The 27,121-nt window shown below is 37.1% G+C and overlaps 1 protein-coding gene across 1 annotated transcript; it reads right to left on the bottom strand.

Moving 5' to 3' along the window:
- Positions 1-1,475: 1,475 nt before the first annotated feature.
- LOC149154144 (acid phosphatase 1-like) lies at positions 1,476-3,014 on the bottom strand. Its single transcript, XM_089439480.1, has 3 exons — positions 2,508-3,014; positions 1,956-2,165; positions 1,476-1,881 (listed from the first exon to the last, which is right to left on the bottom strand). The coding sequence occupies exons 1-3, from the start codon at positions 2,888-2,890 to the stop codon at positions 1,704-1,706; spliced, it is 771 nt and encodes a 256-aa protein (XP_089295606.1). The 5' UTR covers positions 2,891-3,014; the 3' UTR covers positions 1,476-1,703.
- Positions 3,015-27,121: the final 24,107 nt, after the last annotated feature.

Below are 27,121 nucleotides of genomic sequence, written 5' to 3'. Positions count from 1 at the left end.
AATAATAAAAAAATTATATAATTATTTTTATAAAAGCAGTTTAAATATACATTTTGAGTGGGAGTGTATCTTTCTAAGAGGTCACAGGTTCAAACTAGAGAGGGGTAGAGTATGTATGCCTCCGTAGACTTAATAGTCAAATCTGCACAACAGTGGGTCGCGGTTTCATACACTAATTGACCTTATTAAATTTGTAATATTTTCATTTTAATAAAAGAGTCTTTATGGTAGGTTATTACAATAACATTTGATATAGAGTACACTTACAAGATCTAAATATTTATGAAAATGAATTGTCATTGTATGAAATACCAAACCAACTATCATACCATTTAATAAAAAATACACCTGTCAAATCTATTTTAATATTTATTTTTACTATATAATTTTACTAATAAAAATATAAGACAACAAATATAATTATTCATATATTATATTATATTATTTTTAATTTGATAGATTTTATTTTTTAATTAATATTTGGACAATCAATTTAATATAAATAAATAATAACATATTTTTTAGTTATATTATTTATTTAAATTAATTTATTTGCATAAACCATTTAAATTTCTTTTTAAATATAATGTATTTATTCACAAAACTTTTAATTTATTTATTTTTTATGTTTTTTATATGAAAAATATTGATGTTGCATTTATAAATTTATATATTTTTAATACAATATTTTACATAATAATAACAATAATTTAATTTTAATAGATATAAATATGATATTATATGTAAAGCTATCTTAAATTGAATTTTATGATTACTATATAGCAATACTTTATATATATGATTTTGGAAATATTTAATTAAATAAACATTTAAATTAATTTAAAATAACTATCCATTACTTTTTACATAAAAAAATAAATAAAAAAATAAATAACAATTACACTGGTTTAAACTAATTTTTTATTATATATAAAAATTAAACATCATAAAAATCTAAAAATTATTTTAATTATAAATAATTAATAAATCAAATTTATAATTTCAACGAATCTATACACATTTGTAAATAAATTAAATCCAGAAAGAACAAATAAAATACTGCCGTGCAAGTCTGACTTCCGCTCACACTTTGGAGTGACTATATCTTTTTCCAATATATGTTAAAGGTGTACGTGCAACATTTTTAATTATAATAATATTATATTTCTGTATCTATTTTCGACAGCGTATGAAATTGTAATTATTTAGGTTCGTGGAAGTGGTTAAATTTAGAGAGTTAGTTAATTGAATGATGGGGTATAAATTCGAATTAAATCATGTGATACATTATTTTTAATGTGTGATTGCATGTGATGACATATCGAGATATTAAAAAAACTGCTGCTAATATATTTTGTGAGTGAATTTATGTTTTGTGTCCTCTACTTTTCTTAAAAAATAAATCATCACTGAAGTCAAGCCGGCAGACGGGAAACATGTGAAACGAGCATGGCAGTCTATAAGATTACGTAGACTTTTAGTCGTAACATCAGTTTTAAACTATATATCTCATAGCAAAATTACATTTATGTAAAAAACGAAAACCAATAACCATAACCAAACCGACTGTGAATCGATTACAAATAATTCCTTCCTACATTAAAAGAGAATAACAATTAACACTCTGGATTGACCACAAATGCGCACTGTGATGGACTGATTTTATTGGTGACACAGAATCCAGGAGACTTTGGCAAGCTATTTTAACTAATGAAATACATAGGATTGGGAAGCTTGAAGGAGCGCGATGCCTCGTAGGGTCCGCTCAGATCGCTCCACTGATCGCCCACGCTTCCCCATAATCGATAGCCTTTCTTCACAAGTTCTCCCCTCTTCTTGGGCTTGTACACAGAGGCCGGGGTGCCCTGATCGCTCTCCCCCCTTGCAATTCAGACATTCCACATATATATTAATTTCCTATTCATTATCATATAAATAGTTAGGTCGATTTCTACCTGAGTAGCAAACTAGACCAGCCCGTGTAGCCGGCCTCAGACAGATTATGGACCGTTATATTCCTTTGAGATTCGTCCCGGCCAGTTAGGAGCATGATCTTGAAACCCCGAGCTAACAAATGGTTATATAGTAGCAGAGACGACGGCAGCGCAGGCGATTTCATCTCTAATACCCACGCTTCAAATGTTTTCGAATTGAAAGCCTCGCCACTGTTAAAACAAAGCACTAAAACCTTGTCATGTTTTTTTTTGGTTTTTTCTTTTTACTAGGTTTAGGTTAGGTTATTCACTAATGAAGATGCTATTACTATTTAGGCCATTGAAAATAATTTAAAAATTTTAACCTAAAACCTTAAAAATTAAAACCCGTCAAACTCTCAAACCCTAAAAAAAATTAAAACCCATCAAACTCTCAAACCCCAAAAATTAAAACCCATCAAACTCTAAGATGTACACTTTATCCTGCATATTATCCCCCACAAATTTGAGGACGAAAAATGAAATATAAACAGACACAGAGGAATGAAGAGAATGGGTAATATAGAGAATTACCCAAATTCATGTCCTTGGTAATAAGGAATATTGGAAAGAAGGGTTTCGTCAATATCGAACACCCACGCGTCCTTCCCATCTCCGCCAAGTTTCACCGTTTTGACGTAATCTAGAATGGTTAACGCTGCAACTTTCGAATCCTCCCAATACTGACCTTCTGTCATCATATATTTCTCCACATAGCTCACGCATTTTGATGGGACGACATCCCATTTTCTGAGGTTGCCGATCTCAACGTTCAATCTCCAGGCCACGCACCGGGAGACCGAACGGCGGCCTACATTCGACTTGGGCTTTGACAACCCATTGGCTGCAGCCGTGCTGAGCAGGAGCAGGAACAAAACAAACGGGAGTTTGGTTGCTGACTTCAACGTGAAGGCCATGTTGGTAGAAGCAGGGGCGAGATGAGTGAGGAGATAGAGTGTCACAAACGGTGTTATATAACACCAAATCTCAGCCTGGAAAGCTGTAGAGCTTGTACAGTACAGTGTCGACTGTAGCGACACGCTTGCGAGAATAGCGATGCAAATTTGCAATTTCCAAAGTTTCCAAAAAAGAAAAGTACTCTATCACATGCTTGTCGACCAATAATTGCCCAGTCCTGTTCTAGAGATAGCTGTAGGTGAGTTTATAATTATTTTCAGTCACATGTCTCTTCAATAACATTAGCTGTCAGCCAACGCCACATGTTTATCCATAATGGACTTGCCATTTCACGTTTTCAATTTTCTAATTGATATTCATTTTATATTATTTTATCCGAAAAACGATGTAGTTAAGTATATGAGGATTAAGAGATTAGAGTGGTATAACCATGATTAAGAGATTAGAGTGGTATACCCATGTTAGCAACGTGCTGAAATGTGTGTTATTTTCTAATTTTTAAAGTTAATGTTATTTGAAGGTGGAAGATGATGATGATGAGGAGTTTATTTTAATGATTTTATTATATGGTTGTGCTGGTTGAAAATCTATCAATTTATTTGAGTGAAGGAATAGTAGGTTATGGTTGGCCTTTATGGTTAAATATGGTAAAGTTATTGTTGAGAAGGGTGGATTATGGTCCAGAAATGGTTCACTATGAGTGACCATGGTTCTCCACATTAAACTAAAGTTGTCTATGATAGATTATAATGTATAATTGACTATGGTTGACCAAGTTCCATATGATTGATTATGGTTGACCCTAGTTAACTATGTTGAACATGGGTAAAGACGGTTAACCATGGTTTGAACATATTTAACTATAGGATGGGTGCAAGCTAATGACACATCAGTGGCAATGCAAACTTGGAAAAACTATAATATTTTAATTTGGAGGAATGATTGGGGGTACTTACACAATGAATTTAATAATAGTGTAAAGAAGAAATGTAGACAAGTGAATTACATTTCCTAATATATAATTTGTATTTGTAAAAATTGTATGTGATTATGTGACTTATGAGTTTTCCTATCATTGATATGTTACTTCTTATGCAAAATATATGGCATAGTGCAACATTTGAATACCTAAATGATGGACTTTTGCTATGCATAACTATTTTTTCAAAATATATTTTTGTAATTTTATGTTTTTTTAAATATGAAAGTCATTATATGCTTGAAATTACAAGATCTTTGCTCTTAATGTCATTTAGTGCATCATATATATATTTTTCAAATGGTTGAGGCCAAAAAATGATATGGTGGAAATACAAAAATGAGAGAGGGGGAGGGAGTGAGGGATAGAAAATGATGGAGAGAGAGATAAGAAGGATAAAGTGAGGGAGATAAAGGCAAAATTGGCAAGAGAGAGAGAGAGAGAGAGCAGGGTGAGAAGAGGGAGATAGAAAGGAAAGGTGGTAGCTAGGGAGGGAGGGAGAGGGAGATAGAGGAAAAGATGAAAGGGGGTTGGAGAGAGAGAGACAGAAAGAGAGAGTGATGAGGGAGAGAGAGATATATATAGAGAGAGAGAGAGAGATATAGAGAGAGAGGGAGAGAGAAAGTAACAGGGTGAGGGAGAAAAGAGAGAGGGATAGAGGAGGGGGAGAGGGAGGGAAAGATATAGAGAGAAGGAGAGAAGGGGGTGAAGAAGGGAGGGAGTGAGAGAGAGAGGGAAAGAAGTTGGTGTGGGGGAAAGAGAATGAGAGAGAGAGGAAGGGAGGGATGGTTAGATAGACAAGTAGATATGGAGAGAGCTTGTGTGGGGATGGGAGAGAGATAGAGAGATATATAAGAATAGAAGGAGGGGCAAAGAGATAGATCTAGAGAGGGTAGAGATAGGGAGCATAAGAGAGTGTGAGTGTTAGTGTTTATGGAGAGAAGGAGAGAGTCAATGAGGGAGAAAGTAAGAGAGGCAGGGAGATAAAGATATAGACAGAGAGGGGAGAGTGGGGAGAAGATAGAGAAATAGAGACATATATATATATATATATATATATATATATATATATATATATATATATATATTGAGAGAGAGAGAGAGAGGAGCGGAGGGAGATAGGGATGGAGCTAGAATGAGGATATTAGGGAGAGAGAGGGAGAGATGGAGATGGTGTGCGAAAAAGAGAGATAAAGAGAGAGAGGTGGCAATAGATAGTGAGAGAGAAGGAGAGAGGGAGGGAGAGAGAAAGAGAGGGGATGAGGGAGATAGGGGAAGAATAAGAGGGAAGGAATGAGAGGGGAAGAGAGAGATGGTGGTAGAGGGAGACAGGGAAGAGAGGGAAGAGCAAAGGAGTGAAGGAGAGAGAGGGGGAGGGAGACAAGTGGGTGAGGGGGAAAAGGAGAGGAAAGTTAGGGAGAGAGAGGGAGAGGGAGAGAGGGAGAGGAAGATGGAGGGAAAGAGAGATAGGTAGATATGGAGAGAGAGAAGGGCGGTGAGACAGAGAGACATGGAAGGAGAGAAGGAGAACTACAAAGGAAAATACCTTCTGGCGGAGGTTATAATGAAGGTTTTTAGTCTTATAAAATTGGCAAAAATTGTCAAAAAAACCTCCACTGCAACATATGTTTGTCATAGTGGATGTTTTAATGGAGTTGATAATGGAACTTCATCACAACTAAAAAAATATGGGTGACCGAAGGTTTTAGCGGATGTTTTTTAGCAGTGCACTAAATAGAAAAAAAGAATTAGTGCATTAACACTATAAAAGAAATGTTTGTAAATTTAAATAAAAGCATCAAGGTGTTGAATGCAAAAAACACTGATGCCTAAAAAGTGTACCTCCCCAATTCTTATGTATTAAACAAACGCCCCAAGAAGTACTTTTCAGGAACCAAACTAGGTCAGGAAAAAAAATTACAGACCTGGTGCTTTTATTTAAATTTACATTGTTGGTGCTTATGTATTGTACAAATGCACTAGTGTGATACTACTATAAAAGAACTCTTGTTGTTAATTTGAATAATGCACCGGGGGTGGAAACAATATTTTGGAGCATTGGGGCATTGGTTCTATGAAAGCATCAGTGCTTTAAGAACTATAATGCATTAGGGTGTTAAATGAAAATAGTGTATGTGCTTGAAGAGTATAATGCCCCAGTGCTCATTTGTTTCTGAACACCCCAGTGTTGTAATGTTCAAGAAAGATGTCGGGTCGTGAAAACAAAGTCTTGCCCAACCGGTGCTTTTACATAATATAATGCATTGGTGCATTTTTTTTTATAGACACACCAACATTTTTCATTATTATACCATCTTTTATAGACGATGCCATTTTTCATTACTAGAATTTGCAACAGATGTTGCAAAGATAACTCCATAAGGCAGTAGAAAAGGAACTACTAGCTTGAAGTGTCTTGTAAAATCGATGCAAGCTTTGCACAACATTATAATATTTCAAAATGATATATTTACAAGCTCTGCACAACATTATAATATTTCAAAATGATATATTTACAATGTCCAAGATCATTCAATCAACATTTATTACCACGACAAAGAACAATATAAACTTCTGATCACCCTATGAGGACACAAATGAGAATGTTGAAGGTACTTTCCTTGGACACAACTTTTGAAGTGCTTCCATGGTGTTGGATAATATCTACAATAAACATATGATAGTTATTGTATAAAAATAAATATTGGAAACAAGTTACAATTCTTCTAATCAAAATCAACATCACAATTATAGTAATGGAACAAATTGTCAAGCTAAATCTAAGCAATTCTAGAGACTAATGCTAAAAATTAATTGTTTGGCATTATATATCATTCTAGATGTATTATAAAATACAACCTTTCTAGTATTACTTTTTTACACAGTCAATGCATAGCTTATATGGTAACGGTAATGGTAGAACCATATGTCATATTTCCCTGACCTTTGGGCAATTGACTCTTACTATATCATTATAGTGAGTTGCAACACGTTTTGAAGCATTGTCTTATCTAATATGTTCTTATATCATGATGGTACATGATTGGCCATGCATTACTATATTATTATAGTGAGTTGCAACATGTTTTGAAGCGTTTCCTTATCCAATATGTTGTTATATCATGATGGTACATGGTTGGCCATGCATAATTCTAATGCAAAACATTGACTCTGTTTTAGATGAACTATCTTTAATTGTTAAACACCTTAAGTTGCAACACGTTTTGAAGCGTTGCCTTATCTAATATGTTGTTATATCATGATGGTACATGATTGGCCATGCATAATTCTAATGCAAAACATTGACTCTATTTTAGATGAACTATCTTTAATTGTTAAACACCTTAACTTGCAAAACACATTTGCTATATTGGTGTGTTAATTACAAATGAGAAAACGTATTCATATCTATCTATTTATTTTTTTGTTATGATAAGTTGAGTTGACTGCTAGGAATGGATTTCTTGATCTTACACAGAAGGTTGTATAATATACCATACAACACTTTGTGATTGAATTACCAAAAGTGTCACGCAAGAAAGCTACTTTTAAAAAGCATGAATCTATTGCAATTAATCTTAAACATTTATTATGTATGTAAATACAAGACCACTCCAATTACCAATTTTATTAATAATAATAATAAAAAAGATTAATCAATAACAAAATAATTTTAATGTACAAATCCAATTCTATAGATGTAGCATTTTGTTCAAACTCCATTCCAATTATATTTATGTAAATCATATATTTAAAATGAACTAAATATTTTTTAATATAATATTCTCAATTGTTGTTTAATTCTTGTTTAGAAAAAAAAACACCTTTTATAAAATTTATAACTTTTTATTAATTCATCCTAGAAACATACACACACACACTCTCTCTCTCTATATATATATATGATGAATTCTTATATATATATATATATATATATATATATATATATATATATATATATATATATATGTTTGTTATTAATTAATAGTGTAAGTAAAATAGTATGCGAATAAATTTATGAAGGAAATAAAAATTAATAATTTGATAAAAATGAATGTTTTTTTATTAATAATTATTCATGTAAAAATATTCATTTCAATATTTTAATATTATTTTGAGTATTTTGAAAATTTGATAGATTTCAGAATTTATTATATATTTCTACTTTAAAAAAACACATAGCATTAAAATCCAAAATTTCACATGTATTTTGTTGATTTAAAAAAAAAACCATAATTTCCTATATATTTTGGTTAGTGAAAAGAAATCATCTTCCAAAGCGAAATGGCCAGGGTGACATAAAACAATATATAATGAAGTTTATATAATTTTCTGGTTCTTATGTGTTTGGCTATGTGTTTCACAAAGGAAAGTAAGTACTTATAATCTCCTCCAATAAGCACGATCCTTCTTTAAAAACCTTGCTCTGTAAAAGGTCATCTTCCTCCTGCCACACTGCTGGTACTTATAATAATAATAATAATAAAATGTGTTATAAATAGGCTCATACTACCATATCACTAAAATTCAAAATTTATCATCTATTTTGCTGAGCTAAAAGAACCCAAATTTTTTCAGTGCAAAAAAAACCTCTCCCAAAGCAAAATGATGAGGACAAAGTAAAACATCGTTTTACAATGACGTTTCTAAAATTCTCTCATTAGGCAAAGGAAAGTGAGTACTTATAATCTCCTCCAGTAAGCACGATCCTTCTTAATAAAACTTGCTATGTACAAAGTTATCTTCTACAGAAAAAGGCATAGGAGGCCATAGGAAAATGCATATGTTGAAGGTAGTACCCACAGCGTGACATAACCTTGCACATGACAACCCTTATTTTGCAGGATCTCATTTATTGCAGGGGATTATAAGTCCTTACTTTCTTTTGCCAACAATATATGAACAAGAATATTATGGAAAGTTTTTTTGTTCGAAACGCGTCGACAAAAGGTTGATTATGTGATTTTGCCGAAGATTTCTAGACAATGTTATGGATCACAGAAGTCTAAATTCCTTAGTTTTTTTGTACCTTAATGTTTCATCTCGGCCTCATTTTTCTTTGAAGGAGAATTTATAAAGCTCTGCCAACAATATATGAACAAGAATATTATGGAGAGTTTTCTATACCTTAATATTTCATCTCAAACTCATTTTTCTCTGAAGGAGAATCTATAAAGCTCAGCAGAATATACGATAGTCACTAAGTAAAAGATATGAGAAATTTGATTGGTGGCCGGTGGGATTGCTTCCTCTCCCAATAATATACTAACAAGAATAAGAATATTATGGAAAGTTTTTTGTACCTTAATAAGATATATAACCACCCTGTTCAATATAAAATGAGGGTTCATTGTGTGCTTTGTCTACACATGAGATTAGACAAAAAAAGAAGAAGAACGACTACCTTTCGAAGAAGACTTCTTTGCATCTACTTCATTGGACATTGTCCATCTATTTTCTTTGTATTGCACAACTTTTCCGTTTCGAACAATAATGACAGAGCATCTTGAATTTTGTATAAGATAGTTTGACTAGTTCCTTTTTCGCCTGAAATAAAATGTTTGAGGCAACAAGTTGGCCTCACTGGAGGATTTCAAGAACGAGAACCTCAAACATGAATCCTTCGGTGAAAAGCAAGGGGAAAATTTGTATCTTTCAAAGCTTTACATAGTTAAAAATCAAACAAAAAAAAAACACACATCTTTCTACCCAAGCTTTCTCATCTTCCTAGGATTTGCCAACTGTTTATTGCAAAAACTATGCATCACACTAAATTCCCGAGAAGCTTTAAGAAGATATTTCATAACAGTAGCATTATTACTTCAAAATGGATGTCTGCCAATAGGTAGTGTTTTTTAAGATTTATTCTATTTGACATGAAAGACATCTACGACTCTTCTGAGAGTTATTCTATTTGACATGAAAGGAATTTACGACGTATACTATGAATTCAAAAGGCTATAATACCAACACCGTTAGAACAACTAGTGTCTACAATAGACACTATACAAGCCCTATTTTGACCAACATTTGCAACAAATCTTTAGGATGCCTCATAAACGTAAAGGAATTTGATTTCTATTATGGTAAGATTACATGATTAATTTCCTTAATGATTTTATTGGTCTTAGCTGAGAACCACGAATGAATTCCAAGATAAAATCAGGATTTGAAGCAATACACACAAAAAGGATGAAATTTTAAATGCTCACCATTTAGAAGAGACGAGGAAGGATCGCACACAATAAGAGCGACCATGGTGTCTCTAGCTCGAGACACTACGGTAACAGTTCACAAAATTAGATCTACTCCTTCTTGCCAAAGGAAACCTATCAGTACCTTAATAAGATATATAACCACCCTGTTCAATATAAAATGAGGGTTCACTGTGTGCTCTGTCTACACATGAGATTAGACAAAAAAAAAAGAACGACTACCTTCTGAAGAAGATTTCTTTGCATCTACTTCATTGGACATTGTCTATCTATTTTCTTTGTATTGCACAACTTTTCCTTTTCGAACAATAATGACAGAGCAACCTGAATTTTGTACAAGATAGTTTGACCGGTTCCTTTTTCACCTGAAATAAAATGTTTGAGGCAACAAGTTGGCCTCACCGGAAGATTTCAAGAATGAGAACCTCAAATATGAAGCCTTCGGTGAAAAGCAAGGGGAAAAATTTGTATCTTTCAAAGCTTTACATAGTTAAAAATCAAACAGAAACAAACACACATCTTTCTACCCGAGCTTTCTCATCTTCTTGGGATTTCCCAACTGTTTATTGCAAAAACTACGCATCACACTAAATTCCTGAGAATCTTTAAGAAGATATTTCATAACAGTAGCATTATTACTTCAAAATGGATGTCTGCCAGTAGGTCTGAGATTTATTCTATTTGACATGAAAGGCATCTATGACTCTTCTAAGAGTTATTCTATTTGACATGAAATGCATATAAAACGTATACTATGAATTTAAAAGGCTATAATACCAACACCGTTAGAACAACGAGTGTCTACAATAAGAGACACTATGAAAGCCCTATTCTGACCAGCATTTGCAACAAATCCGTAGGGCACCTCATAAATGTAAAGGAATTTGATTTCTATTATGGTAAGATTACAGGATTAATTTCCTTAATGATTTTATTGGTCTTAGCCGAGAACCACGAATGAATTCCAAGTTAAAATCAGGATTTGAAGCAATACACACAAAAAGGATGAAATTTTAAATGCTCACCATTTAGAAGAGACGAGGAAGGATCGCACACAGTAAGAGAAATCATGGTGTCTCAGGCTCAAGACACTGCAGTAACAGTCCACAAAATTAAATCTACTCCTTCTTGCCGAAGGAAACCTATCAATACCTTAATAAGATATATAACCACCCTATTCAATATAAAATGAGGGTTCACTGTGTGCTCGTCTACACATGAGATTAGACCAAAAAAAGAAAAAGAGCGACTACCTTCTGAAGAAGATTGCTTTTGATCCAGGTGGATCTTTAGATACAATGGCATGGAAAAACTCAGAAATCTAAGTGGGCAGAATGAATTCAACCCAAGACCAGAGCAGAGATCTCGTCTTTTCGATTCCAACGGCACAAACAGTACTTCAATCCGAGTCCAGATGATGAAGTTATTGCAAAACGAAGGGCTCTTCAATCCTTAAGAGAATGAGGAATTTATTTTGAAAAATGGGTCTTAAAGCCTTAAAGGAAAATCGCAATCGGAGGTCGCATGAGGGTGGACTTAAGGTTTGGGCCGTGAAATCCTGATCGCCGATCTCTCATCAGATTGGATCAGCGGATCAGAGGTAGCTGGATCGGCAGTCATATATATATGTGTGTATATTGGTGAGTGGGCAATGCGATTAACGATTAATCAAATCGGCGGAACTCTTATCGGACACCCGAGGCGATACATGTGCAGGATGCCGACGTGATCAGCCGACGTCGATATTTGTGATCAGCGATTGGTGATATGCCGATTTGTGACCTTAGCACGGACCCGATAGGGAAAACAAGCCCAATTTAATGATTTATGAAGTCCGGGTATATGGTTTTTGGGCGGATTTGCAGTGTTTTTCGAGATTTTTGAAGCTTTTTCGTTCAATGATAAAAATACCATTTTGAGCGGCGGTTGCACCCACCGATCCTTCCACTCTACCAACCTCTATTAAGAGCCAGACAAGCCCTGATTGGGATGGGATTCTATCCAAAGAACCCATTATAAAACACAGTCGATGGAAAGAGCACGGGAAAGGAAATTTTGGTGGCAGCACGTTGTTTCGTAGGGGGCCGAGAGCACATGTTGGTCTATTTTTTTGGACACTTTATATACTCCAGCCCTTTTCTTTGTTGTGAGATGCTTTGGTGTCGCTTACCTCTCCATCATCAGGCATTCATTTCATAGCCATCTTGCAGATTGGAGATATAAGACTCTTTTTGGACAGTTTGATGAATGTAGTTCGTTTCTTTCATGCCATTTAATAAGAAAGGCCTCCTCATCGTTGACCTGGGCCCGGAGACATGGTCCAAATTGGACGAACTCCATTATCAAGCCTTGGTGTTCTCTTTTGTGCCTTTTTATGTGTCTTCTTCTTCTTTTCATATGTGCACATTTATGTGTTAAGATGCAACTTTATATGTAATTCTTTTCTATACATCTAGAAGTGAAAACATCTTGGATCAACTGGTATCAGAGCAGAGCTTTTTAGATGTGAATTGCATGTTTTTATGCTAACAAGAGGTAGGCTTCAAAGAGGCGAAGGGAATATAGAACCTTTCAATCCAGAGGTAGGGTGTGCACCTCGGAGAAGAAACATGGCTGAAGAGGAAGCTCGTATTGAAGAAGAGCGCAATTTTAGAAAGACTTTCTATTTGATGGCAGAGAATGTCAGTCAATTGGTTTTAAGGTTGGAGAGAGCAGAGGGAAGAATTGCAGAAGAAATAGGCTCAGCACATGGAGATGGTGGAGGATACCCCCCTCATTCTCCTCCCGCAAATTAAGGTTCTTCTTCCCCTCATCATGATAATCCCAGAAATCCCAGGGACACAGCTAAGAAACCTTTCTTTAAATGAGATGTTAAATTTGATCTTCCTGTGTTTAATGGTGAAAGTAGCATAGAGAAGCTTAATAATTGGATCAGGCAGATTGAGGCTTACTGCGGGATTCAGAAAATCGTAGAGGATGAGGAAAAATCCAGCTGCCCTCTCTACGGATGGGCAGCACAACTCTCATTTGGTGGGAGAGAAATTGCAGAGTAGTAAAAATGTGGGTAAGCTCTTTTCCTCATGGTCTAATTTTACTTCTGCGTTAAGGGAACAGTTTTATCCCTTAGGATACAAACAGAAAGCTTTGATGAATTGGAAATATTTAAGGCAAGGCAAAGGGCAGGATGTTCAGAGTTTTACAGAAGAATTTAGGAAGCAAGCACTGAATTTGGGTATTGCACTAGATACACCTGAAGTTGTAACTAAGTATATTGGCTCACTGCATAGTTATATTCAGCATTCATTATTGTTGTTTGAACCAACCACTATTGACGCAGCTAGTGTGAAAGCAATTCATATTGAGAACAGGGGCAAGAATGAAAGAGAGGACCAGTCCAGAAAGCCACCGTTCAAACCTCCCAATGGCAAATCCAAAGCGAAATGGAAAGGGAAGGAGAAGAAAACAACAATAGCCAAAGAGGGAGAGCGGCCTTATTGCAATCATTGCAAGAAAGAAGGCCACGATGATGATCATTGTTGGAAGCAGCACCCAAAAAAGCGTCCAAAAAAGTATGGAGGAAAAGGGAAGCAAAAAACAGTGGCAGTAGCACAGCAAGACCTTGGATCAGATTCAGGAGATGAAGCGTTGGTCATAGCAGCGGGAACAAAAGGTACCTTTACACCTCTTGTTGATTCTAAATCACAGGGAAGCACCAGTTCTGTAGATGAGTCCATTTCAAATGATAGAAAAAGGATTGAATTATTTCATATTAGAGTAGTAGTAAACCATACCAAAGTAGAAACTCTGTTTGATACGGGGTCCCAAGCAAATTTAATTGCAGAATCTCTGGTAAAGAAGCCAGGCCTAGAAATAAAACCGCACTGAAAGCCTTACCCGCTGGGATGGATAAATGATAAAGCTAAATTGAATGTAACCTAGCAGTGCAAGGTAAAATTTGTGATTGCTTCTAAGCTGGTAGATGAAGTAGAGATGGATGTTATACCATTGGACATCTGTGGCATGGTATTGGGGAGCCCCTACCTGTATGACAGAAAAGCTATCTTTTTCCGCCATGAAAATAAATACCACATCACTAAGGATGGGATAGAGTATATAGTACAGGATCATCAAAACAAAATTAACGCCAGCCTCGTAAGTGCTGGGAAGATAAAACTGCTGGTGAACTCCAGCAAGGCATGCATGCTTATGGTCATCAGGGAAAAGGAGGCTGAATTCGCAGACACATTCCAAGGCTATGATGGTAAGCATAAACAAGAATTGATGGATTTAATTGCTGATTATAATGCATTGTTTCAAGAGCCACGGGGACTACCTCCACAAAGGGAGATCCAACACGAGATCCACATGTTGCATGATGCCCCTCTGCCGAATATCGGCATGTACAGGATGTCAGCAGTCGAAATGGAGGAAATCAAGAATCAAGTGCAGGAATTATTGGACCAAGGCATGATCAAGCCAAGCTCCTCTCCATGCGGGTCACCGATTGTTCTAGTGCCAAAGAAGGGCGGAAGCTGGAGGATGTGCATGGACTACCGCGCGCTCAAAAAAATATCAGTTAAAATCGTTATCCCCTCCCACGCATAGATGATTTATTGGATCAATTAAAGAATTTTGTATATTTCATAAAATTGGATCTGCGCAGTGGCTATCACCAGGTCCGAATTGCAGAGCAGGATGTGTGGAAAACCGCTTTCAAAACCAAGCAGGGGATGTTTGAATGGACGGTAATGCCATTCGGGTCGTGCAACGCTCTAGCCACCTTTATGCGGGTTATGAATCATATATTTCAACCTTTCATTGATGAGTTTGTTCTTGTATATCTAGATGATATATTAGTTTTCAACAAGAGTTGGTTTGAACATATGAGTCATGTAAAGAAAGTGCTTGATGTACTGAAGAAAGAAAAAATATTTGTAAAATTGTCAAAGTGTGAGTTCGGGAAAACCTCTTTGGGTTACCTAGGTCATATTGTTGGTCATGGTCAGTTAAAAATTGATCCCACTAAAGTTGAAGAAATTGTAAATTGGCCTAAGCCCACTAGTGTAACTGAGGTCCATAGCTTTCTAGGTGCAGTCCAATATTGGAGGAGATTTATTGTTAATTTCTTTGTTATTGTAGCACCTTTGCACACATTGACAAGTGTGAAGCAGGTCTTCCAATGGGGAGGAAGACAACAGAAGTCCTTCGAAACATTGAAGGAAAAATTAGCACCGCACTAGTCTTAGCCTTACCCGATCTCCAACAACCATTTGAGATCGAAATCGATGCCAGCAGTTATGGCATGGGAGTTGTACTAATGCAGCAAAAGAAGCCAATTTGTTACCATTCAGAGAAGTTTTCTCAAGCTATGATAAACTATCCCACCTATGACAAGGAGCTTTATGCCTTGGTGCATAGTGTGAAAAAGTGGAAATATTACCTGATCAGCAAGGAGACCATCATCCATACAGATCATCAGCCCTTGCAGTACCTACAGTCACAAACCAAGTTGTAGAAAATTCGTCATTTCAAGTGGATGGGATTTCTTCAACAGTTTCATCTGGTAATAAATTATAAGAAGGGCATTAGCAATAAAGTGGTCGATATGCTATCTCGCCCTCCTATTTCTACTTCTGTTATTTTGCATAATGCTTTGTTGTCTTTTGAAATTTATGTTGAACAATATGCTAATGATGATGAATTTAAGGAGGTTTATGCAAAAATAACCCATGTTTCACAGGTGGAAAACTATCACTTGCAAGGGAAATTGTTGTATCAACTTGGTAAATTGTGTATTCCCATAGGAGAAAGAGTGCATGTAATTCGAGAGGCCCGCACCTCTCTTGTGTTTGGACACTTTGGTGTCGAAAAAACTTTATGTCATGTACAAATATTTTGTTTCTGGCCTCATATGAAGAACATTGTGACTCGCTATGTAAAGGGTTGTGTGATGTGTTCTGTTTCACAGCCCTCTAATAAAAAACATGGGCTCTACACACCACTCCCTATTCTGAGTCGTCCATCGGAAAGTGTGTTAATGGACTTTGTAGGAGGTCTACCTTTGTCTAGGAAGGGTCACGACTATTTTTATGTTGTCGTTGACCGTTTTAGCAAAATGTGTATTCTCATGCCTTGTAAAAAGCAGATTACTGCAGAGCAGACTACTTCTCTTTTCTTTCAGTAAGTTTGGGCCCACTTTGGATTACCACATCAATTGTGTCGAATCGAGACTCTTGTTTCCTTGGGGAGTTCTGGACCAGCTTGTGGAGGATGATGGACTCCAAACTGAAAAGAAGCATGACATTTCACCCGCATACCAACGGGCAGACAGAGGTTGTTAACCATACAGTGGTATACCTATTACGAGGCTATTGTGGGAAACATCCCAAGTTGTGGGATGAACATCTCCCCTATATACAACATTCCTAAAACCGCGCAGTGCATTCATCGACGCAGCATTCACCATTCGAGACATGATTTGGTTACCTGCCAAAGGACCCCTTAGACATGGTCTTTGGAAGGGAGGATGGCTCCAGTGGACATAATGAAAAAGACAAAGATCAACAGTTCATTCTGCGAATCCAAATGATTCACCAAGTAGTGCAAGAATAGTTGGAAAAGAGTCAAGCTCGTTACAAGGCTCGACATGATAAACACTGGGTAGACCATCAATTCCAAGTGGGAAACAAGGTGTGGTTCCACATTAGAAAAGAAAAGATGAAGGGAGAAGGAAATAAGTTGTGGCCAATCCGGTATGGACCATTCACCATATTGGAGAAGATTGGGAATAATTCCTTTCGTCTTGACTTGCCGATTTATATGTAGATGTACTCAGTAGTGAATGTGGAGAACCTAAAGCTGTATGAACCTCCTTTGATCATGGACACTGATGAGGTGGGCACAGTTCCTACCGTCGATGATTTTGCACCTGAATATATCGATGAGTTGCCCGAAGACATCATCCTCGACAGAAGAACCAGGACTTCACGACGAGGAGATGTAGAATACCTTCGAGTTGGATTCAAAGGAATGCATCCTAGAAAGGCTAGATGGCTGGAGAAAGAAAAAGTGAGGGCACAACACCCTCACTTTCCAATTGATTAATGAAAATATTTTGGCAATCCAAAAGCTCCTCAATGGGGAGGATTGATCCAGGTGGATCTTTAGATACAATGGCATGGAAAAACTCAGAAATCCAATTGTGCAAAATAAAGTCAACCCAGGACCAAACCAAAGATCTCGTCTTTCTGATTCCAACAGCGCAAATGGTACTTCAATCCAAGTCTGTATGATGAAGTTATTGCAAAAAGAAGGGCTCTTCAATCCTTAAGAGAATGAGGAATTTCTTTTGAAAAATGGGTCTTAAAACCTTAAAGGAAAATTGCAATCGGAGGTCGCATGAGGGCAAACTGAAGGTTTGGTCGTGGAATCCCAATCACCGATCTCTAATCAAATCAAATCGGCGGATCGAAGGCATCCGGATCGGAAATAATATATATATGTGTGTATATTGGCGAGTAGGCAGTGCGATCAGTGATTAATCGGATCGGCGGAACTCTTATTGGACACCCGAGGTGATACATGTGGGGGATGCTGATGCGATTAGCTGACACCGATATCGGCGATCGACAATCGGAGATTGGTCATTCCCGATAACTAGGATGGAGACACCCCCGATATGCTGATTTGCGACCTCAGTATGGACCCGATAGGGAAAACAAGCTCGATTTAATGATTTATGAAGTCCGGGTATATGGTTTTTGGGCGGATTTGTAGCGTTTTTCAGGATTATTGAAGCTTTGTCATTCAAATATAAAAAGACCATTTTGAGTGGCGATTGCACCCGCCGATCCTTCCACTCTACCAAACTCTGTTAAGAGCCAGACAATCCTCGATTGGGATGGGATTATGTCCAAAGAACCCATTATAAAACATAGTCAATGGAAAGAGCATGGGAGAGGCAATTTTGGTGGCAACACACTATTTCGTAGGAGGTCGAGAGCACATGTTGGTCTGTGTTCTTGGATAGTTTACATAATCCAGCCCTTTTCTTTGTTGTGGGACGCTTTGGTGTTACTTACCTCTCCATCATCAAGCATTCATTTCATAGCCATATTGTAGATTGGAGGTATAAGCCTCTTTGTGGACAATTTGATGAATGTAGTTTGTTTCTTTCATGCCATTTAATAAGAAAGGCCTCCCCTTTGTTGAGTTGGGCCCGGAGACGTAGTCCAAATTGTATGAACTCCGTTATCAAGCCTTGGTGTTCTCTTTTGTGCCTTTTTATGTGTCTTCTTCTTCTTTTCATATGTGCACATTTATGTGTTAAGCTGCAATTTTATATGTAATTCTTTTCTATACATCTATAAGCGAAAAAATCCTGGATCAGCTTTGCATCTACTTCATTGGACATTGTCCATCTATTTTCTTTGTATTGCACAACTTTTCCATTTTGAACAATAATGACAGAGCATCCTAAATTTTGTACAATATAGTTTGACTCGTTCCTTTTTCGCAAGAATTTTGTACAAGATAGTTTGATCGGTTCCGTTTTCAGCTGAAATAAAATGTTTGAGGCAAAAAGTTGGCCTCACCGGAAGATTTCAAGAACAAGAACCTCAAATATGAAGCCTTCGGTGAAAAGCAAGGGAAAAAATTTGTATCTTTCAAAGCTTTACATAGTTAAAAATCAAACAGAAACAAACACACATCTTTCTACCTAAGCTTTCTCATCTTCCTGGGATTTCCCAACTGTTTATTGCAAAAACTACGCATCACACTAAATTCCTGAGAATCTTTAAGAAGATATTTCATAACAATAGCATTATTACTTCAAAATGGATGTCTGCCAGCAGGTAGTGTCTTCTGAGATTTATTCTATTTGACATGAAAGGCATCTATGACATATACTACGAATTCAAAAGGCTATGATACCAACACCATTAGAACAACCAGTGTTTGCATTAGACACTATGCAAGCCCTATTCTAACCAGCGTTTGCAACAAATCTATAGGGCACCTCATAAACGTAAAGGAATTTGATTTCTATTATGGTAAGATTATAGGATTAATTTCCTTAATGATTTTATTGGTATTAGCGGAGAACCACAAATGAATTCCAAGTTAAAATCAAGATTTGAAGCAATACACACAAAAAGGATGAAATTTTAAATGCTCACCATTTAGAAGAGACGAGGAAGGATTGCACACAGTAAGAGATGTTAGTGTCAGTATCTTCATCCCTCCATCAGTGATCAAAATTCTCTTGTTGCATTGCATTTTAGGTGTCTCATCTGATCAGCTGCATTCCATTAGGATCATGGATCATCTTATGGTAGTGGCATATTATCAATTTTTCCTCATGGTCTTTACCTGCTGGCCCATTTTCATACATTCAGGTCATTTGTAGTAATTTTCTTCCATTGCATTTGCAGAAGTCATTTTTAGGGTTTTAGGTCTCATTAGGTCTAGGGTTTTGTCATTAAAGTCTTGTAAAAGCTCAATAATGGTCAGCAGGCACATGAGGAGGTCAAATAAAGTCTCAGCAACAAAAATTTCAATAATCACATGCTTAGTGATTGATTTTTCCTCAAAACCTTGTTTTGAGGAAAAACATAGTTTTTTATGTTTTATGTACAAAATTTTCATGTAATTTCATTTTTCCTATATGTAATAATTCCGAGATGCAGCCCTAGTCACCTTGCCAAGCTCCTACACTCCAGCTCCTGCAAAAAGTCCAAAATTCAAAAAGGCAAAAAAGCAAGTCAATTGCCAAAACAGAGTTTTGAAAGAAAGTGAAAAGGCAAACATTAGAAAAGTGGGTTTTTATAAGTGAAAAATTAAAATCCTTTGCATATAAAGTCTTTTTCATGTTGAAGAAGTTCATTTGTGTCCAAAGAGTGAAAGAGAACAAGAGCTAAGTCGTTTTTGCACTGAAGGAGTGAATTTGCAGCAAAATGTGAAAATTCTTGAGGCGCGGCGCACCTGGGTTGAAGCGCGGTGCACCTGATCAGCACGGCACACACAACACAGGTTTAACACTGAGATTGTAATGGGTGCAATGCACTATAGAAGCGTGGCGCACCTGCCTCCAAAACCCGAAACACATCCAAATCGCCTCCTTCAAGCTCCAAACTTGCAAAATTCCTCCTTCCAAGTAAGTCAAGCATCTCATATTGCCATTGGAAGGGTTTTAGTAAGTTTTCATGGTGTTTCAATAGGTAAAAAACAAAACACTAGTTCCTTGCACAGTTAATTGAAAAGCTACCTAGGGTTTGCAAAATTGCAATTTTTTCGGTCTTATCCCCCTCTACCATTTTCACATCCCCTCACTACATTTCACTCACCTCATTTCTCCTTCCCTATTTTATTTACACTCACCACTCACCTATCCCCCTATCCCTAAAAACTAAAAACCCTAATACCTAATCCTACTACTCCCAAACCCTAATTGGCATCTCTAAACCCTAATCCTTATTCCCCAAACCCTGCCACTCCCAAAAACCCTACAGTTAGTAGCAAACTCCCACATTCACAGTCCCCATTCATCAATCCCTACACCTATTGTTCATATAAAATCTCTTCATACTCATCAAAGAACATCAAACAATGGCAAATGTGGAGACAGATTCATCTTATGACAAAAATGAGGAAATAGTAAGTAATTCCTCCCAAGAAATTCATGCACCAACGAAGCCTCACAAGGGAGGAAAACACATCCGGGAGGAGCCCACTACACTTACTAAGCTATTGGCTTGTCCTCTTGCTGTAGCATGTTTCAAACATCAGTCTTGCTACCAGTTTTGTGAGATGGTGGAAAGAGTCAAATACCATCATGAGCTTGCCAGACTTTTTTTGCTCCATCTTCATAATGGCTAGGTCAATTTGGCAGGTGTGACATTCACTTTGACACCTGAGACTATAGCTGAAGCAACTGGTATTCCGAATGTGGGTGAACAGTGGAACAAGGGACAACTGGTGGACAAAGATCATTATGAGCCTTATATCAAGGCTAGTTTTCAGAGGCATATCAGTAGGGTCTTCCCTTTTAGATACCTACAGGACACATATGCTCCCCTTATGAAACTCATAACCAAATATTTCAGTTGTGAAGGCAGATTTTCTCACCTATACACCTATCATGTCAGATTATTGATGCATTTTACTAGAGTGAGGATGATGAACATCCCATATTTCATATGCCAGAATATTGAGAAAATGACCACATTGGTGCAAAGGAAACCTCCTCATCAACAGTACAACAATATCTATCACTTTGCATTGATTAAGATTGTGGTTTTGCATCATCTGAGTTTACTGAATGTTTCATGGGATGCTTTCATTTCACATGAGGTCTTCACAGGCCCTCAAGTGCCCCCATCAGTTTTTCATGAGGCAGGAGGGCCTTCACATCAGCAACAGGTGCATAAGACTCAAACCACCAGTGTGCCAGTGTTTTTCACTTATCAGAAGGGCACAAGGAGGTTATTTGCAGCAGCAAAACGCATACTATCTCCACCCGAGGTGGAAGGGATCTCGTTTCCTTCAACAACAAAGTAGGTACAGGACAAACGTAAGCAGCCATTACATGATGAGGGACCTTCAAAAGGTCAAGAGAGAGATTTCATTCTCATTCAGGATGATGACATTGATTTGGGTTCCCAAAGCTCAAAGCTCAAGGAGATCATCAAGGAACAACAAGTTGACATTCATGACTTGTCTCTCAACCTAGAAAGAGCCATTGGGTAATAAACTATCTTGAGCAAAGGAACTAGTAGTTGGAAGACCAGCAAACTATCATGGAGCTCCAAAACATAAGAAAAAACTGGCAAGCAGCCAAGAGGAGGAAAATCAAGTTGACACCACTAGAGCAAGAGATTGAAGCTGATCAAGAATCTTGGCTTGAGAGGGAAAACATGCACTTGGAGAAGATGCTGGAGAAGGCCAACAAAGAGAAAAAGATGTTGAGGCACATGGCCTATCACTATTTGGCAAGAAACAAAGTTTGCAAAGCAAGAATAAGGACCTTGAAGGCCAAGTTGAGGAAAACTTTGAGGAGGAAGAAAGAGCAAGACAAGCTCAAGATTTTGGCTGAGGATTCCTTAGCCCAACATAGCACTTGATGCAGGTCACTCAGCCCAAATTTCAAGAAATTTGGCACACTTTTTGTCAATTTTGAATTTTTGAAGCAAAACACAGATTTTTCTGCCTGGTGCATAGCGCTACCCAGTGCTCGCTTTCGTTAGGGACCTCCTCTAGAGGAAAGCTCTACATTTTTGGATTCCTCATGCAAAATTATGAATTCCTAGAAATGGATAGAAAGTTTTGTCAAGTTGTGAGCTACCAAAAGGGTCAAAAACACCTCAAAATTGCCCTTTCTGCCCCTTTTTGGTCACATAGGAAGCAGTGTTGGGAGAACTCACTTTTGGAGGGGAATATTGACACCAAATTTAGAAATTTTACTTGTTATGGAAAGTAGACATATAGACCTTTCCAACAAGCCCACTTGGAGAAAATTTGGTGCATGGGAAGGCCTCCAACATCAGCTGCAAAAATGTGCTACGCACAAGGATAGTGGCGCGACGCATAGGATGGAAAATTGACTTTTTTTGCCAAAAAACTGAGTTTTTTGCCTAGTTTTTTCTCAGTTTGACTTTTCTTTCTCTCATGGTCAAAATATTGATGTAAATTGATGTAACTTGATGGAATTTGATGTAAAAATGTTGAAAATTCACTCATGGAGGTAGATACATCATGAAAAGGTAGTTTTGAACTGAATGAATAAGTTTCCTAGGTTTTAGAGGCAAGCTGTTCCACTGCCTACTTTTCAGTTCTTAGTTTAGATCTTGTTGAAATGGCTCCTAAACTCATGAATTCGACCCCTAAAGCCTAGCATGAGTTTTTTGTTGCCTATATCTAGTAGTTTTTCAGCCATTTGTAAAGGTTGGACTCTTGTGAATGCTTTGAGCTTTATTGTACATTCATCTATGCAGTTTGGCAAAGGAATAGACCAGGGTTTGCAGCATTTTGTGGGATTCTTGTGGAAACTTGATTTGGTATTGTTTTTCCTTCTGTAATTCAAGATTACATTTGTTTATGTATGCCATCATCTCTTTCTCTTCAGCTTAACTAAATGAATCAAGGTTAAAGGTAGAATTCATTGATGTTGCAGTGCTCTACCTAGGGTTTGTTTAGTTATTCATGTTTTCAACTATTTGAAAAGGATCCCTAAGACTCTCATGCCCTCTCCAAATCCTCACTAGTCTTAAGACTCTCCATCTCACTTATTTTAAAGTACTAAACCACTTGCCTACCTCGCCCCACAGAAACCTCTGTAAGACTGTGTCCATTTCCTGGACCCAAATTTGCCTTTCACATTTGAGCCAGCAAACCATAATTAAATTCAATCAAACTCCTCTGAGCATATACCTAGCCTAAAATTAGTCTTTATATCAGCCATCTCAAGCTTTACTTTCCATATTTTCCTGAGATTGAGAAGGAGAGAGCCCTCTCCTGACCTGGTATGGCTAGCTACCAGGTTAAGCGTAGTTTGATGTTACCCTAGACCTGCCTTTCTCAGCCTGAGGTAGATTTAGGCCATAACATATTGGTGACCGTAATAGGGAAGAAAAGTTTATTATCATTGTTTTGCTTTGTAGACTATAGACGGAGCCTGAAGTTAGCTAGGTAGCCTTCGAAATGCTCTTGCTTTGCATTAGCAAAAGTATATGAATGCTGCTTCAGTCAATCTCTGGTCTAGTTTATAAACTGAACATTTGACCTAAATGATTACCCCAGTATCTTAGAGCAATTCTAGACTTTGGATGATGAGTTTAGAATTTGATAGCCTGAACAAGTTGATAATGTCCATTTTAATTTTGGGAATAATTCAACACACTGGCTTCCAGGCGATACACCAGGGCCAATCCTGATCCTGATCCTCCTCCTATGTATGAAAACCCAAATCTCATCCTAAGAATTCTCCGACAAGAAAGTTCTGTGATTCTCGTGTTCAGATCTCATTCATGTCCAGTTGTTTTTGAATATCTTGAAGATCTTGAGTTTGATGAGCATTTTGATTTATCGTTGTTTGAGACTAAATCTGAAAGTGTTGTTGGTTCTACTGTCCTAAATCTGGAGTTTGTCAAAGATCTTGAAACTGAAAAGGCCAATAGATCAATTGACGATTACATCTTGAATCTTCAAACTTCCATTGTGGCTACAAACATTCCCAAGTTCTTAGAATCCACATCTGCAACTCTTGGTTCATCCGCTATTGCATCTGGTTCATAAATTCCTACCGAACCTCCTTTCATTCCCACCATTCCCGTGCAACCCACCATATCTAATCAGAGACCTCCTGTCTCTTCTCCCCCATCAACCCCTTCAACACCTCAAACATCTCATATTTCCTTCCCTCCTTCGACACCTCATACATCGATTACATCGGTTGCTATCGTTGTTTTGACTCCCCTTACATCCCCAAGGCCAGTTTCAAATCCACCTAGAGCAATGGCAGTCCGATATGCACCCCTTGTGTTGCCTCAAAACCTGGATGCCATGCCCGCTGATTACCAAAGTAAAATTCCATTGTTTGATGGCACCCCCCAAAGTATCATAGCTTAGCAACATGTGGATAAGATGACCGATTTCTTTGACCTTCATGAGATTGATGAAGAAAATGTGACTATGAGACTATTTGTGCAAACTTTTGGAGGTGAAGTGCGGAAGTGGTTCAGAGCTTTTCCAGCTGAAAATATCACTACATTAGTTGTTCTTCAGAGACAATTCTTGGATCACTGGGAGGTAAATAAAAGCCCTCTTTAAATTCTTTCCGAATATGAAAACATCAAGAGGAATGTTGGTGAGAGTGTCCAAGATTATTGTGTTAGATTCAATACTGTTTACAATGAAATTCCTGCTGATATAAAGCCACCTATGGGGCTGGCTTTGATTAAATTTCCTAATGGCTTCGATCCCGACATGGCATATCAATTGAGAGAAAGAGATCTAGCCACATTGGAGGACATGCAGAAAATTGCAGTCAGTGTTGAGGCAAATCTGCTTGCTAAGAGAGCTAGAGAAAAGGCCGAAAAGAAGGTGACCATAAAGGAGGAAGCTTCTTGTTCAGATCATTTGCTTCGCAAGATCGAGAAGATGTTTGATAGACTCAAAATTGCTGATAAGCTTGAAGCACAAGTTATAAATCCAAACTTCCGTGGTCAGCAGCAACCACAATTCAGAATCAAGCAACGAGAACAAAAAGTGCAAGACCAAGTAGCACAACAGCAAGTAAAGACACCCTTACAGTAGAATTTTGTACATGGTCCAAAATCAGAAGATGATGAGAACATAATAGGTGAGGAGAATCATTTCTTTACACTTGATGATCTACCAATTTATATCATTGAAGATGAAGAGTATTCAGAAAGCCTAGCTATACAAAAGGATGAAGATTTCATCTTGGCAAACGAAACAATTCTTGAAAAATAGTCCGATGAATATCAGAGGGGATACATGAATGCTTTGACAGCCCAACAACGACAATATTCACTTAGGAGTAGAGAGGTACCCATCAATCCAATTCAAAAGAGGAAGGAAGTGACACCGCCAAAGAACGATTCTCCAATAGTGCAGAAAAAGGGAAAGGAGGCAGCTGATCCTACCACCAGCAAAACACAATTAGCAAATGAAAGATCAAATCAGCCAATTGTATCAAAGGAGAAGACTGAAAAGAAGGATGCTCTAGTCAAAGAGGTAGAGAAAACTTTAGCTTTTAGCTTAGAAAATGAAATTGCTAAGTTAAAAGTGTCAATTCCTTTGACTGAATTAATGAAGAACAACAGCTATAAAGGTCATGTGTCAAAGATTTTCATTTTGGATCCATTATCTAATATGGTAAATGTGGAGGATGACCAGCCTGAACTTATTTTTGGTACGGCATTAGAAGGTCAATCTGAGGATAGTGATGTAGCTCCTTTTTACATCAACCTTAGATTGCATGATTATGTATTGCACAACGCCATGTTTGATTTAGGAGCCTCTCATAATCTCATGCCAAAAGCAATCATGGAAAAATTGGGTTTAGATATCACTCGCAAGTACCATGATCTTTATTCCTTTGATTCTGGTAGGGTCAGATGCATTGGGCTTATTAAAGATTTGGTTGTCACTTTAGATCAGATTCTGGCGAAGAATGTTTTGATGGATGTCGTTGTGGCTGATATTCCTCCTAGATTTGGCATGCTTTTTTCCAGATCTTGGGGAGCAAAACTCAAAGGGACATTGCAGCTTGATTTCTCCTATGCTACTATTCCCGTGTTTGGTCAGTTGAGGAAATTATGCCGAGAGAAAAAGATGAAGTACACAATCACTAGCAAGGAGAAACCTCTAAATCATCTAATCAATTATGTACATACTGATTTAGAATCATTTGTTCTATATTCTGATAGTTTTAATGATGTAAATAGTCAAGTAGTTGAAGTAGAAGATATTCCAGAGATCACTGAAAATTTCAGAGTTGTACTAGATCAAGAAAGACAAACGATTGATAGTACCGCTGAACAATCAACTTTCCAACAACAGCAAAAAATTGATGGACAACAAGAAAAGGTAGAAGAGCAAACAGAATTTCAGCATTTAGAGGACGAAGCTGGTTTGTGGAGCATGGATTTTGATGGCGCTGTACGTAAGGAAGGTGTTGGAATTGGTATTTGGATACACAGCCTTGCATTTATTCCAAACAAAGTTCCAAGTAATGTAAGATTTTGTTCGTATAAATTGGCTTTTGATTGTTCAAATAATGAAGCTGAATATGAGGCTTTAATTGCTGGTTTGAAAATCCTTAAGAAGTTAAATGCTAAAAGAATCTCAGTATATGGCGACTCTGCGTTAGTTATCAAGCAAGTGAAATGTGAATGCCAAGCTAAGCATCTTCACATGCGGGCTTACCGTAATGCGGTATTAGATATTTTGAGATTGTTTCTAGATTACACTTTGACATGTGTCCCTCGCGTACAGAATGTTATTGCAGATTC

This window comes from Pinus tabuliformis, chromosome 9 (assembly GCF_031772625.1).
Source record: "Pinus tabuliformis cultivar Carrire ecotype Pingquan chromosome 9, CPIR1, whole genome shotgun sequence".
Taxonomy (NCBI): Eukaryota; Viridiplantae; Streptophyta; class Pinopsida; order Pinales; family Pinaceae; genus Pinus; species Pinus tabuliformis.
This window is presented reverse-complemented; position numbering and strand designations above follow the sequence as displayed.

Coding starts and splice junctions, on each gene's coding strand:
- LOC149154144 (XM_089439480.1), bottom strand. CDS start 2,890: ATGGCCTTCACGTTGAAGTCAGCAACCAAACTCCCGTTTGTTTTGTTC. Junction 2,166..2,507: donor TACCAAGGACATGAATTTGG/GTAATTCTCTAT, acceptor TTGTTTTAACAG/TGGCGAGGCTTTCAATTCGA. Junction 1,882..1,955: donor TGGTCTAGTTTGCTACTCAG/GTAGAAATCGAC, acceptor CTGAATTGCAAG/GGGGGAGAGCGATCAGGGCA.